Raw genomic sequence first — 15,547 nt, forward strand, 5'->3', positions numbered from 1 at the left:
TGGCTGTTTTGAGACATGGTAAATTGGTAAATTTGGTAAATTAGTGCTGGAATGGGTTTGCTGTGCTATTTTAGGTGAAGTATCCTTCTGGAAAAAATTAGAAGATACAGTGGAACCTTGGTTTTTGAACGTAATCAACTTCCAAAACGTTCGCAAACTGAGGATCAATGGGTGGTTTGCAAAATACGTTGAAAATATGGAGAAATGTGCCTCAGAAGCTGTTCAACTTCTGAGTCACGTTCAAAAACGAAAGCAATTACTTTCGGGTTTTTGGCGTTTGGGTTCCAAATCATTCATCAACGGAGACATTTGAGAACCGAGGTTCCACTGTATGGATATAATTTTGAAGTTTGGCATAGATGCATATTTCCGCCTCTCCAACTTGGCACCACATATATTTGGCAAATGTATGCCAAGCTGCATGCCTGTTCCTCCTCAAGGAATTAGATTCTGCAATAGTTACTGTGCTGTGCTTGAGTTAAACATTACTTTGTGTGCATGGGGGAAGTTTGCCTGCCTGGATCCCTGGAGTAGGAATGTATTCACTAGCTTTTAGTTTCCCAATGAGCTAATTCTAGTAGCTCTTTGAAGCTCTTGAGTTTTAGCAGTGTTGCATGATATCTATCCAAGTGATGCAAAGGTCCTAATGAAATCATGGAAAGAGAGCAGTCTGAATTGTATGCTACTCCTTTAATCAAGCTACATACACAGAGAATAAATCATGCAAATTGCTCATAATGGCATATTTCACTTTGCACATTTTAATCTGGTTCTAGATATGGAATGTTGAGATGAAACACGAGGCTCAACTCAGATCCACTTACTCTTGGGGTATCTACTCATGCTGCTTCTCTACAAGATGAAGAATGAGATGGAGGAGTGCATTCATCTGACCATTAGACCTTCCTCATTGGGCAGATAAGCAAATAATGCTTAGGAACAATCCTAAACCTCATATTTTGTTCTTTTCCTATCTTGCACATCTTTGCTTGGTACAGCTAAAAAGCTTGACTGATTCCAGTGAGAATGAACACACTGATTTTGAATTCTGATTCTCCACCAGACCTAACCACACATTTCCAAAATTCTCACCAACCATGAAATACAGTAATTTGGATCTGTTGGTTGTTAAACAGAACAAGAAGATACCAAGGGCACTCCCCAATGATTTATTCATTGAACATTCATCCTGGTTTGTTTGCTGGGAGATTAGACAATGACTGTGTACACACATGACTTTTTCCAAAGAATCCTGGGAAATGTTTATTCAGAGGCTGGGAATTATAGTTTCTGGGGTTCTTTGAAGGAAGTCATGTGCTTTGTGTCAAAGGGACTGTTATTTTGGATTTCCAGTGCACTTCCTTCACTTTTCTTATCACAAAGTCTGATCTTTTGGGTTAGCAGGCTTGCTGCGGAAGACCTCCCTTGTCAACTATAATTGCATAACCTGAATTTGTATCTGAATTCCACCTGAAAACAGCAACAGTCTTGAAGCACCAGAACTAACTGGAATATGTATACAGCCGTACATCCTAAAGCGTAACATTAATATCACTTGTGTGCGTCCTTTGCCACACCATTCATTGTTGTTCTTTTTAAGTTTGTTCGCTTACTTACCTTGTCACCAACACCTCCAACAGAGCCAACAGATCCTGGTGGACCTTGAGGACCCTGGGATGACAAAAAGGATGTCAGTTAAATCATGTGCTTTGCTTATTTGTTTAAAAATGGGGGGGGGGGGAATTAATGTAAAAACTGTTCAAAGGATGCGTTTCTTACATCAGCTCCACTTGGACCCTGCGGACCTCTTGGACCAGGGGGACCAGGAGGACCCTGTAGGAAACAAATACAAAATACAAATTAATCAGGTTTACATTCATTAAAGCCAGCACAAGGGCCATTAGCTTAGCATTTTACAGAACGAGCTAAGAGCTTTTCCAATGTATGACAAAGGGAGTCACAATTACAGTGAATGTGTCAATTCTAGTATCGATTCTTGTAGCATTTGGACAGTCATACTGGGCAAGTTCGTAAACTCAGTTGGCTATCTTACCACTAACAGTAATGATGTCTGGAGCAAGACTCACCTGAAGATCTCATGACCAAGGGATAGGAGAAGAGGGCAAGAAGAAGGAAAGACCTTCTATTTTTGTGTAATACTCTATGTCATTCACGTACTGAACACTGAATAGCAGAGGAGAAGGACTTACCATTGGACCAACGTCACCATTTTCACCTTTTTCCCCTGGTGGGCCAGGAAGACCCTAGGAACAAAAAAAAGGATGGGTTTATATATTTAATTATCTCAGATTCTCTCAATGCAAATCACAATCCCCAATACATACATCTTTAAATGTAAGAACATTTCATTCCTGGCTGGCCAGCGAGTACCTTCAGGGATAGACAGCAGAAGGGTTTTCAAATGTGCATTTAGCAGAATGTGTTGTGTGGCCCTTCACCTTGTTCATGACCAGTTTCTAATGAAGTAATGAAGCATTTTTTTCTTGGCAAGTCTGCAGTGCTTAGTAGCAACTTTACCCAGCCCCCTTGAGAAGGGGATTTGCAGGTTCTCCAGTCCTTTGTTGGAAAATGAGCCATGGAGCAAGAAAAAAAGCCAACCAACTAAACAGCATCAGAATACTTGTGCTTTCCTGTTTTATCATCTAACGTTCATAAATGAGACAGCCTCACTTTCATATATTGTACTGTTTTGTCCATTTTGATGTTTAATAGACTATGCTGCATTCAGACGGAAGGCTGTAACAGATAGTAAGACGCATCATGAAATATATCCATTGATAGCAATAGATGAAGGAAGGTAGAGGAGTTGCATTTTTGTCTCATTACCACTTTCTAAATAAGGACAGGTATTTTCCGTTATATAGAGCTGCACTAAATGTGGGATGTACAATGGTAATTCCTGACATTGAGATGCTTGGATTGTGCACCAAATTCATTCAGAACCCCAGCATGCCTAGACACTGTGCCATTTGGAAGAAACTGTCTTGATGTATAAATTTATTAAGTTGCTTCACTCTCAAGAATTCACAAACTTTTGCTATTTTTCTTCTTCTTCTGAGTGCTACGTTTCCTCAGAGGCAATCTGTTGGGGTCACATACCAGAGGTAAGCAGTCCCAGATATAGTGGGCAGACCTGACACAGTGGTGTGGGCATGACCCCTTACCCTTTTCTTTCTGCCACCCCCATTTTCTCTCTACGCAGCAGCAAAGGAAGTCGCTTGGGTGCCTGGGATGGGGCGAGCCACCCACAGGGGCACACTGCAGGGCCTCTAGAGTCTGCCTGCCTCCTCCCAGTCAGCCACCCTACAGCTGGGGGGGGGGCAGCAGGCGGACCATTTGGGCAGCGTGGAGCCTGCACGCACCCAAGCCACCATTTCTCTCCCAGGAGAGACATGTGGCTCAGGCGTGCTGCAGGCCCCATGGTGAGTGCTGCCTGGCATTTTGTCACCCCCTCAGTGGTGACACCCGGGGCGTCCCTCACCCACCTCACCCCCTTCCTTCGCCCCTGTCTCTATGCCAGCCCCATTCCGCCATTCCCCTCTTGAACACCAACTGCCTACCACTGTAACACAGCCTAATGACTGGTTCCTTTTTTGAAGTGAAAGCATTATAATTACTCTCTCCAACGTCTCATAGAATCATAGAATCATAGAGTTGGAAGAGACCACAAGGGCCATTGAGTCCAACCCCCTGCCAAGCAGGAAATCTCGACACTGGTCCTTATTGGAAAGACAGAAAAACAAACCCACAGTCCTGTGCCTATGGGGAATTGTTGCAGGGGCCAATGGAACATTCCTGGGCAGGAAAAGTAGGGATGGATAGGCAACAAAAGAGGCAGGCTTCCTATTTAGAGTATAGGACTGTGCAGATCCTAAGGAGGAAGATGCCATTCGTCTCCATGGCGATCCCTCCACTTCTACACAGGTGAACATCCACGGGGGCAGAAATTGTGCTCCAAGTTTTAAATGAAAATCTTACATGATTTCACCAGTAGGTATATATATCAGTCCGAGCAGAGAATGCATTATACAGTATGTGCAAATTCACTACCTTTTCAGGACTACATGGCCTCTTTTGAAACAGACTGAAAATGTAATTTTAAGGAACCATCCAAAGTGTAGTATCCCATTTTGTTTAAATTACCCATTTAGGCTGCAGCCCAGAATGGAAGGCTTGCCACACACTTCAATAGGAGCGGCAGCTCACCCTTAGTGATCTCATTCTCTAGAAAAAGGTAAAATCATGAGCTATTTATGATGGACCATCTCTGAAGGGAAATTTGATATCAATTTGCTCGGTCAATAACCAATACGCTCAGCTGCTGAAATCCTCCACTTTACAAAATTGGGAAAAATTGGGCTTCACAGTCTCAATGATAATGTGTGAGTTACAGGTGACATCAATTTCATATTGATAGTTTAAAAGTGGGTGACGTGCAGCCTGATCCTCTCTATAGTTAAATTGGTAACCTTAGATTTAAACTGATTAGAGCCCCATTGAAGTCAACAGTACTACAATTGGCTTAAATGGTAGTACTTTGATTTAACTGGGTTGCAAAACAGACTGCAAGTTACTTAGATTTATCCACTTCAGGACTTGCATTGGAATAACTCTGTGGGATCTAAAACAGCCTACTCTCAACCTTAGGGCCCCAGAGGTTGTTGGACTACAAATCCCATCATCCCTGACCACTGGTGTCCCTAGCTAGGGATGATAGGAGTTGCAGTCCAACAACCTCTGGACAGCCAAGGTTGAGAAAGGTTGTTCATATATACCGTGTGTGTGTGTGTGTGTGTGTGTGTGTGTGTGTGTGTATTCCATGATGTAGTGTGGTAGCCTTGTGAAATTAAGCAAGCCTTCCCTATTGTTACCTACAGAAGAGTAAAGCATAATTTTTGTTTGTAGAGCTCCATCCTTGAGGTAGAAGTGGAAGGACACCAAAAGTGCCTAACTTTGGTTGGATTGCTTCATTTTGTTTAGCCACACAATAAATATCTGAGGATAGCAGAGGTGCACTGATGACAGAAGGGTTAGGATAATTGCAGCTTAAATGTCTTGGATGAATAATTGCCTACAAATCTGCTCATTTGTAGGTGTGACTGTAGAAAAGGTAAAGACCTCTGTGTTGCAGATGCAAGTATTTCATCAATTACAATTTGCTGTCATGACAGATACTAACAACGTACCCAACAGTTTGTTATTAAGATTTATTGAGCCATAAACCTGCCTTTAGTAATTCAAATTTAGGCCCTCAATTATGTTGAAAGTTACATACGGGTTCAACTTTAAAAACCTGTAAGTGGTACTATTAACGGCCATGGGAGAACAGATAAGCCTAAGGTTAAGTATGCTGCTCTTTGCCAAATCGCAATCTTCAAATACAACCTTGCAAATAATTGCAGTGACATATTTTCACCCCTGAAACTAGTGGGAGCTTTGCCACTTTGGTTTCAATGGAGCCAAGGTTTTCTTCCAACTCACAAGCAGCAGCTTTGCCAAATCAAAACTTATTTCTCTAGCTTCAGATAGCCCTCTTCAAATATCTCAAGGGCTGTCACACGGAAGATGGAGCAAGCTTATCTTCTCCTGCTCTGGAGGACTCGGACCAAGTTACAAAAAAGGAGATTCCAACTAAATATTTGGATGAACTTTCTGACAGTAAGTGCTGATCAACATTGGAACGGACTCCCTCAGAAAGTTGTGGTCTCTCCTTCCTTGCAGGTTTTTAAGCAGACGTTGGATGGCCATCTGTCATGGATGCATTAGCTGAGATTCCTGCATTGCAGGGAGTTGGACTAGATGATCCCTGGGATCCCTTCCAGCTCTACATTTCTATGATTCTATACAGTGCCAGGAGAGGAAGCTCCTCTAGTCTGGGCACCTTGGGGAAGGAAGGAACTTTGCAAGAGTATAAGGAAAATGCCAGGATGTGAAGGGGAGAGGCGAAGGGAGATCACAAACGGCATAAAAATGTGGCATCATTAGTATATCTGATGGGATTTGATAAGATTGAACTATTATAAACAACAAAAGGGGGGGGGAAGCTGTGCAAGGTTTTCATTTTTACTATGCATTAGCAGCAAAGATAGAGCTCTTGATTGCTCAATGGCCCTTTATTACCACCAGCATCTTTGGCATCCTTAACACACTTGAAGGTTTAATGAAATGTAATTCCACTAGAGCTCAACGTTCATTCGTTTAAGCCTCTAAATAATGTGTGGTTACCCTTATGCAGCATTTCAGTAAATCAAAACACATAAAGGTGAAATATATTTCTCTTTTCGACGCAGACCAAATTGAAACTGCATTTCCATTCCTAAACACCTATACAGAGTCCCTGACATTTCCAGTACCTTTCGATGCTACACCAAGTTTGAATGATCACGTATTAAAAATCGAGTCTCTCCACTTAGAAATAAAGAAAAAGAAATTGCGTTAAATTTTCTAGCCCCAAATGCATTAATGGTAATTCAAGGAGAGAAGAGGGTTCTAAATAGGGCACTTGCATCAAATGTTCCACCCTGTACATGTTGCTATGTGAACTATTCAGCAGATTGGTTGTGAAGTAAATTGGTTGAGTGGTGCTATCCCTGGACCTTTGCTGCTGAAGGGCCCAGGGCTCATGAAGCTAATGCTCATGAAAGTACCCCTAGTGCAATGCCTATGAGAATGAGCTATGAGCCACAGGAAAATGAAAAGAATCCTGTTCAAACAGGATGAGGGTCCATGCAGCCCATCATTCCATCATCTGACCAGCCAGATGTTCCACTAGCAAGGCCATTCCCTCAGTGAAATGATGGCCTTCCTTGGTCAGGAAGAAAAACATTGTTTGTTGAAGGCAGAAATGGCATTGGAAAGGATCAATATAGTATAGGGGCAGGAATGACCATGACACCCCCAGTCTCATGTTGGGGTATCTACCTGGTTGGAATCTGCACTCTGGTCACCCAGTGAAACCTTGCTTGTTTGGCTTGCACCACGGCAAGGTTCAACACTGGCCGATTCTCATGGAACTGGCTTGGAGAGGTCCAAACCCGGTGGATCTATTCTGTCAACAGGGAATGATGACCTGATCCTGACCCTAATGCCATGCCTACCCTCACCCTGCCTGCTGCCGCCAATAAAGATTTGGCGTGGTTAACGGTATCCTACCACCATTGTACAACCTGGTTATTTTGCTGCTCTCATGGGTCACCTAATGCACCTGCCTTGGCAATATTTATGGTATTTCAGCAGTAAGTTACAGGATATGCACTGATTGGAAATGAAGCAATGTGACCAACCCAGCACTTCTGTAGACAGTATTGAAATCAAGATGAGATGTGATCTCCCTAATAGTATCATGAGCCCACATCATCACAAATGTGCAATAAAAAGAATGTCTGGAGGGGTCCAAAGACTGGTCATTTTTAAACTATGAAACCCAAAATAAGGATACGCCCATTTTATTGTGGGGAAGGAAGATGGGAAGCAAATAAAATGATGAAACATACCTGAAGACCAATGGGACCTGGAGGACCAGGGAAGCCTCGTGGGCCTTCATCGCCTTTTTGCCCAAACATCCCTTGCTGTCCTCTTGGACCAGGTTCTCCATCACCCCCCTAGTAGATTAAAACAGGGACAACTACTGTCAGACTTTTACAGCCACTTTTTAAAAAGAAACATCCCAAGCTAATGATTACACACAAAACTTGTGTTCTGATCCAAAATTATGTGCATTGAAATTAATGAGATCTAATTCTACATAATGTGATTGGGACACAATTTTGCATTTGTAAGAAGAGAGCTACATTGTGCGAACACATTCATTCAACAATTACGGTGAACTTAGCTTGTGTTCTCCAAATACAATTAAAGTAAGTGGCCCAGTCATAATAAAGTCACCCAATGTGATTTTGTTGTGCATTGATCAATGCAGCTACTGTGCTTAAGAGCTGGCAGATGCTGCTTAATTCTCATTTGGGAATATTTATGCTGACAGAACAATAGTTTCCAATAGGTTGGTTTGAATTTTCGATTACTTAATGATCTATACTGCTGCTGGTTTTTCACATTGTTTCCACTAAATGGTTTAAATTGGTTTTATGCGAGTGTTGTGCTGGACTATGAAATGTTTTTAAAGTACTGTTTTAGTGGGATATGCCTTGAATGGCATTGCATATTTTTTTAAAACAAATGAATGAATGAATTAAGAAAACTATATGGATACTTTTTAGCTACATTAGTTTTGCAAAAAGGTCTGCCCAGACAATGGGTGAAAAGAAAACAGCACAGATTTTGACTGCAGCTCTGTAGGCTATATAAATTCCATTGACTTCAGTTACATTTAAGCAGCTAACAGTGTACAAGTTTGCAACCTTTAGTCCATCCTTGCAAATAAGTCCATAAAAGTTACTAGCTTGCAAAACAGACATTTTTAAAGAGGTCATAAAATGGCGTCGGACTTCAGGTGCCTGTTGCAAGAATGTCATAGGTACCACTCAGCAAAGTACATTCCATACAACAGTATCGCAACTGATGTAGTGTTCTGGAAATGGACAAAGTATTCTGGTCTGAATGAAGGAAAACACAAATAATTCCATGGTGTATGCCAGAGCTGTCCATAGTGCTCACAAAAGTTGTGCATTTACTGCTCAGAAATTGACTCCAAAAGGCACCTAATTGAAGACTCAAATACCCAGCTCCTAAGAATGTTGACATAGAAGTAAGTCCTACTGAATTGAGCATGCCTTAGTTCCAGAGAAGTGGGGCTAGGATTGCTGTTTGTTATATGTACATTCTTATTATGTAAATGGAAAACAAACAAGGCAGGTCCCGGCAGTCTCTAGCTTCCAGAGCCAGTGTGGTGTAGTGGTTAAGAGCGGTAGACTCGTAATCTGGTGAACCGGGTTCGCGTCTCCGCTCCTCCACATGCAGCTGCTGGGTGACCTTGGGCCAGTCACACTTCTCTGAAGTCTCCCAGCCTCACTCACTTCACAGAGTGTTTGTTGTGGGGGAGGAAGGGAAAGGAGAATATTAGCCACTTTGAGACTCCTTAGGGTACTGATAAAGTGGAATATCAAATCCAAACTCCTCCTCCTTCTTCTCCTCCTCCTTCGTCTTCATCTTCATCTTCAACTTCCTCTTTTTGTGGGCTCATTTCGTATCTCTTACCATGTGGCCCTAATGTTGGCTACAACCCCCCAATTGAAATGCTGTCACACAGATATCTGCAGCAAATACCAGCAAATGTGGGGGTGATTTTACACCTGTATTGTTGAAGAATGCAACATGGAGTGATGGTTTGAATATGTAAATGAGCCATTAAGAATGTAACAATACAGACAGAACTTCCAGATCGCCAATGTCATTTCTTTTCAAGGGAGTCAGATCACACATTCAACTGGAAGCCATCAAGTTAATGAGTAATTAAGTGATGAGAAACAAAGTTACCGTTGTCTAAATGAATATTCTAAATTGTAAAACAGAAAATTTAATTAAAATTGTGTGTGTATGTGTGTGTGTGTGTGTGTGTGTGTGTGTAGTGGACCCTCCGGATACAAACTTAATTCATTCCGGGGGTCCTTATGTACCCCGAAAAGTCCACAACATGAGGCGCTGCTTCTGCGCACACCTGCGTCGTCATAGAGCACTTCTGCGCAGGTGTGTGTGGCAAAACCCAGAAGTATAAACTTCCAGGTTTGCCTCATTCGCAACCCGAAAGTTATGTTACCAGAACGTAACTTAACCCAAGGGTCCACTGTATAATAAAAAAAGAGAAACTAAGTTATCAAGTGGACCTGTTCTTGGAAACGCCACTCCAGCTTCCATATGCATTTAATAAACACATCTTGGAATGAACAGAGCCAAAGCATTTTCCCAATGTTTTGTTCATTCCTTTTGAATTGTTGCACTCATGGAAGACTGAAGCAGCAGAGCACTGACCCAAGACTGGAGCCTGCGGTAAGCAGAGCAGTGCATAGACACGGATGCCTTGGGGATAGGATTTAAGATATTTCTCATTTTAAGCAACATAAATTATGCCTGAATCTTCGGTATAACTAATGAGAATTCGGGGGGGAAGGCACTCGTTAGTTATGCATAACAAGCAGAAACTTACAGCTATACCAGGAGCTCCGACGGGACCTTGAAGACCTGGTGGTCCAGGAGGACCCTGAAAGGAGGAGGAAAGAAGGTAATGTTGGCATCTAAAGTCAGATGAACAGCATCTCCACAGGAGGGCATTTTGCATTATTCAGGCCTAATAAGCATTTCCACATTTCTTTGGAGAGATGGTGCTGTTACTCCAAGGTCTTTTACATTCAAGGCAGTCAAGCATTATTTGTTCATCTCCCCAAATCTTAGACTTGCTTGTCTACAATACATTTGAAACTGACATTTATCAAAGGTAATTATGCTTGCAGTATTTTCAGGATATTTAAAAGTGGATTTCTGTTCAAACATGAATATGAATCACAACCTGCCCTGGCTTTTACAGAACTAAAAATATACCAGACCTTTCTGAGGAGATTTACAGAGAAAAAAAATCAACTAAAGTTTCACTACCAATATCGCAAAAGAATGCTTCTTGTTGGAATTGTATTTCCCCAAAGAGACTGTAAGTTGCTCTTGCAATTGGACAATTCTTCCTAGACAGTCTTAAATATTAAATACGTGCAACTGCATTGCACTCCCTGAAAAAAAAAAGTTCCAGGACGTATTTTAGATTAAATCTATTTATGCTGCCCCAGGAAAAGGCATTACTGACAGAGCTGATTTTCAGTTAGCCATGCTTGAACATACAAATAAAATGGAATTTAAAATTACATAAAACAACCTGTTCTCACATGCCAAACAAGTCTAAATAATTTCTTCCCGGAGGAGTTTTCATTTTATAAACTATATATAGTTCTTGAAAATATTCCCTTGTGATTACTAGTTTTGAGTTTGATAAAATTAAATGAAGAATTGCTTTAATCAAAGCAGAGGACCTTTTTAACCACATAAGAAATCTGAAACGTTGGTTTATATGAAAAAGATTATTGAATGATATATTATTAATATAATATAATATAATATAATATAATATAATATAATAATGTAATATAAAGTAATGTAATGTAATATAATGTAATAATATAGCTTTCCTGCAAGCAAACAAAAGACATCCAAGCATGGACCTAGGTGAAAGGAAACTAAGCAAAACAGTGACAGACAATTGTGGAGGAAAATATGTTAACATATCTTGGAACAAAGAAGTTGGTCAATTACTATCATCATTTAAAGGCATTATAAAGTAACATTGAACCCAATTCCTCTGGGGGGGGGTTGTTTCAAATGTGAATATCTCTGCAAAATGCAGGCCTCTTTCCTGCTTGCTCAGCATGTTGGTTTTTGATTCATGTTTTCATTCTTTAATTCCCCAGCAATAAAGAATTGCAGTAAGCAATATAGTGAAGGAAGTAGTCAGAAAAAGAAAGAAAGAAAAGAAAACTCACATTTTCTCCTTTGTCACCTTTGCTCCCTTTCTGACCTGGTTCTCCAATTTCACCCTGTAATAGAAGGGAAGACATTGTTAAATTGGTACTTTTAAAGAGCCTGCCTTTCCGTTCGCTGTGGCGAAGTGTCTATAAATGTCACCTTATTATTCTCTTTACCTTATAGCACCATTTTACAAGTAAAGGCCTGAAGGGGGCAATTTTGCATTGATCAATCACATTTCGGTGTGACAGATTAGTGCATGTATCGACTATTACAGTTCAAAGCACAACATGGCCTCGTATTGAAACCTACTTTAATTGGATTTTGAACGAAGGAAATTGTTTTGTTTTTGTTTATATTCTCCATGTCTCCTTCAATATAAAGTGACTGTAATTGCAATCAACTGAAGAGCAGCTTCGTGCTTCTGTGAATGTATCACAATTCTTATTATGAGCAGACATAACAGAGAATTACGGTTGTCTCTATCAGACAGTGGTAATGTTCAGGCCATCTGGTTTAATTCAGCATATATTTTGGAAAGATGTTTGCTCACTATGCCTTTGGACACCTGTTAAGATACTGTAACCTAATTTTGCTGATACTTAGGAGTAGTTTTTTTAAATGTTTAAATACAATTGAATACCCTATGAATCAAAATGGTAGACAGAAACTTTCAAAACTGCAGGGTCATTTTGGGTTTCTTAAATCCCCAAGCAATGATAGGTGCAAAACTGATAGTGAGATATAAGACAAGTTATCAGACAATGCAACCCATCCACTTATCCTTTCATGCAAGCCACAATTAATCTAGGAAGCATCTAATTAAACATAACTTTTCATTTCATCCAAACCCAGAGTTACCAGGTTGAGGATAAGACTGGGTCTAAATAATGAGTCTGGTTCAGAGACAAAACTGTGGTCAACGGATATTTTTTGCATTGCTTTCAGGCATGCTATGGAGGGAGAGGAAAATGGATTGTACATGAGGGCAAGAAGGCACATTAATGAATTGGGAGAAAGGGCAAAGGGCTCATTCCTATTTTGGCATATTAAGCAAAGACTATGGACTGGCCCAGTGAGAATGAGCTTCATAACTGAACAGGTATGCAGTGCAACAATGGGAAGTCTGCCAGCACATAAAGGTGTGGCGGGGGATATTTTTTAGGGAGAAGCAGTGGGCAGAATGGAGAATGCGTAATCCTACTCCTAGCTGTCACATTGCCAGACTTCCTAGATGTTTCTCCTGGACAACTGGGAATAGTAGCCAGGACAAAGATATCTGGAATTAAAAAAAATTCCTTATGGAATGTTTCTGGGCAAGAAAAGGATAACACCCTTTCTCTTGTAAGTATAGCCCCCTATTTTGCATGTCAGTGCCAAACAATGAATTGAGAATAATGCTTCCTCCTAAACATTCGCTTCCACCCTGTAATTCTCATAATTTTTTCAAACTATTGGAAACTCATGAAACCCATGAAAGTGTCTTTGCCTGATTGAAGAGAGTCGCACCCCAAGTTCCCTGTGTTGCATTATTTCTGACACCTGCTGCTCATGGGTCAAATTTGACTTTTAAGTAAATAAAGGTTTGCCCCAGCTCCCATACGTTGATCTTCTCTAGTGGCTCAGAATCACAAATAGTATGTATTCCAAGAGAGCAAAACTGTCATCACCGTTGCTTCTAACACAGCACTTCTTGTGCAATATTAGACAATATCACAGTGATTGCTCTTGCTGATGGGTCACCCCCTTCTTATCTTGTATACATTTGGGTCCTGCATAGAAAGGTGACACACCTATTTCTCCAACTTCTATTGCATGGCCCTACTTCTTGCCCCACTGCTTATGACCTCTCCCTCTTTCTTTGCATCTCTCTATATTGGCCAACTGAAGATAACACTTCATGCTTCTGATGAAGAGGGTACTAGTCTACAAAAGATGATGGCACAATAAATCTGTTATTCAAGTGCCTCAAGATTCTTTCTTGAGTGATCCCACATAAAGCAAACAAATAGTTCTTGGAGTTTTGAAAATGAGCCAATCACCGGACAATCATCACTGCAGTCAACAGCAACTGACCTTGTCACCATCTTCTCCAGGAGAACCAGCTGGACCAGCAGGGCCAGGAAGGCCTACAGGCCCTTGTACTCCATCACGTCCGGCTGGGCCTTGCGGACCTTTTTCACCCTGTTTTCAATGGCAAAAGATCATTCAAACTATGACTGGTGAATCATTGAGAGTGCACAATATTGAACTCACATCTCACTATCTATAAGTGTCAGACTGGTCCAGTGCATGGTTAAAGCTTGTCACAGCTAGGAACCTTTGGAGGGGCCCTAAGCAATTTATTATCTCTCAAAACCATCTCTGTAATGTCGTGGTCATCAATGGAGGTCCATTTTTTAGAAGGCCTTCTCTCCGAAGGACCTTCTCTGCCATCTGAAGTGGACAGGTAGTGACTTGAGAGAAAGCGAATTTTGGGTTGTCATTCTCCACCTTTGGAATACCTTCTCGGAGATGCTCTCCATGCACAAATTCTGATGTCATTTCAAGGCAAGATGAAGAGCTTTTTGTTCCACTGGGCTTTATCTGTAAGCTACAATTTGGGGGGTGGGGGTGGCCTACCATGTGACTCTGCACAAGTGTATGACCTATTTTTCTGATCCATACCCTTTTGAGTGGTACACCTGTGTTTTCATTCATTACTACCAGACAGCCGTATGTTAATTATATACCTTAGTCAATATTATTTTCTTTCACAAACTATTTTAAAAAGCAATTCATAGGTAATGATTTCACAACCCAGTATTTGGGTTGGGTTTTGTTTTGTTTAAAAAAAAGGTCGAGGTCCTCCTGTATCACCCCTCTTGTCTCCATTTACACCTTTTCTCTGTTATCCCACATAACTGTTGTCTGCTTATGAGTAACACCCTGGTCTTTTGTCACTCTCACTTCCATGCCTTCAACAGTCCTGCTTCCTCTATCTACTCATCAATCCATTATTCTACTCTCCTTTGAGTGTTTTGCAAAGGCTAGAATGCAATTGATATCTGTGATTTTCATTTTGGCAACCGACACCAAGTGTTGATAGCTGCAAAACAAGCTTTCCAAAGGGTTCTCCCTCTCCCTCTCCCCTTCCTTCCATCACACACCTTGTTGCACAATTAAATCTCGCAGACGGAGAGCTGTGTGAGAAACACATCTGCTCGGTACTTTGTGCATGAAGAAACTTGATGTGTAATATCTTGGTACAACAAACAGTGAGTCCTCCCCATCCACCCAAAAGTACAAAATCAGCTGCTCATTCTCAAAGCAGAAACAATGTACAATTGATCCCAGTCACCTATGACTTTAATTCACAAACCAGGCACATCTCTCATTTACTTGCACCTGAATATCACTACACCAACCTCCACTTCCTATTTGCCATCTCTGACCTCTCTCCCTGCAAAGTAAAAACCTCTGAGCAGTGCTATATAGTGATACCTGTAGCATTAGAACAATCTCATTAAAGGAAAAAAGAAATACTATAGAATTTACCCATTGCTTTTTGACACATGGATGCCCAAAGCAGGTAACATAAAGGCTTTGAGGATTTTCTTTACAAATAAGTGGTATATAATTTTTATGAAATAAAATACACACCTAAAATATTTAAAAAACAGAAAACGCAAACAGCCAAACAATAATAAAAATAGCATCAAATAGAGGAGTGAAGAAACAAAAGAATAAATCTCAGTTGACAGGACCACAGAAATAAAAAGGTCTTTCTTGGACCAAAATGACATCAGAATAGACAAATGGGTAGTGTGTTTTAGAGGTGGAATACCACAAATGAAAGGTAAAAGGTAAAGGACCGCTGGATGGTTAAGTCCAGTCAAAGGCAACTATGGGGTTGCATCACTCATCTCCCTTCAGGCTGAGGGAGGCGGCGTTTGTCCACAGACAGCTTTCTGGGTCATGTGGCCAGCATGACTAAACTGCTTCTGGTGCAACAGGACACAGTGACAGAAACCAGAGCACACGGAAACACCATTTACCTTTCCGCTGCAGCAGTACCAATTTGTCT

The 15,547-nt window shown here is 41.0% G+C and overlaps 1 protein-coding gene across 4 annotated transcripts in view; it reads right to left on the minus strand.

The window, feature by feature from the left end:
• The window catches only part of COL11A1 (collagen type XI alpha 1 chain), a 262,353-nt gene that overhangs the window by 48,591 nt on the left and 198,215 nt on the right, over positions 1–15,547 (minus strand). For all 4 annotated transcript variants that reach the window (XM_081865627.1, XM_081865625.1, XM_081865626.1 and 1 more), the window contains 7 exons: positions 13,558–13,665; positions 11,499–11,552; positions 10,121–10,174; positions 7,515–7,622; positions 2,211–2,264; positions 1,780–1,833; positions 1,618–1,671 (listed from right to left, as the gene is read on the minus strand). In XM_081865627.1, the coding sequence (XP_081721753.1) occupies positions 1,618–1,671; positions 1,780–1,833; positions 2,211–2,264; positions 7,515–7,622; positions 10,121–10,174; positions 11,499–11,552; positions 13,558–13,665 (486 nt within the window). The remainder of the gene's footprint in view (positions 1–1,617; positions 1,672–1,779; positions 1,834–2,210; positions 2,265–7,514; positions 7,623–10,120; positions 10,175–11,498; positions 11,553–13,557; positions 13,666–15,547) is intronic.

The sequence above is a fragment of the Podarcis erhardii genome, assembly GCF_964252035.2.
Source record: "Podarcis erhardii genome assembly, chromosome: 6".
Taxonomy (NCBI): domain Eukaryota; kingdom Metazoa; phylum Chordata; class Lepidosauria; order Squamata; family Lacertidae; genus Podarcis; species Podarcis erhardii.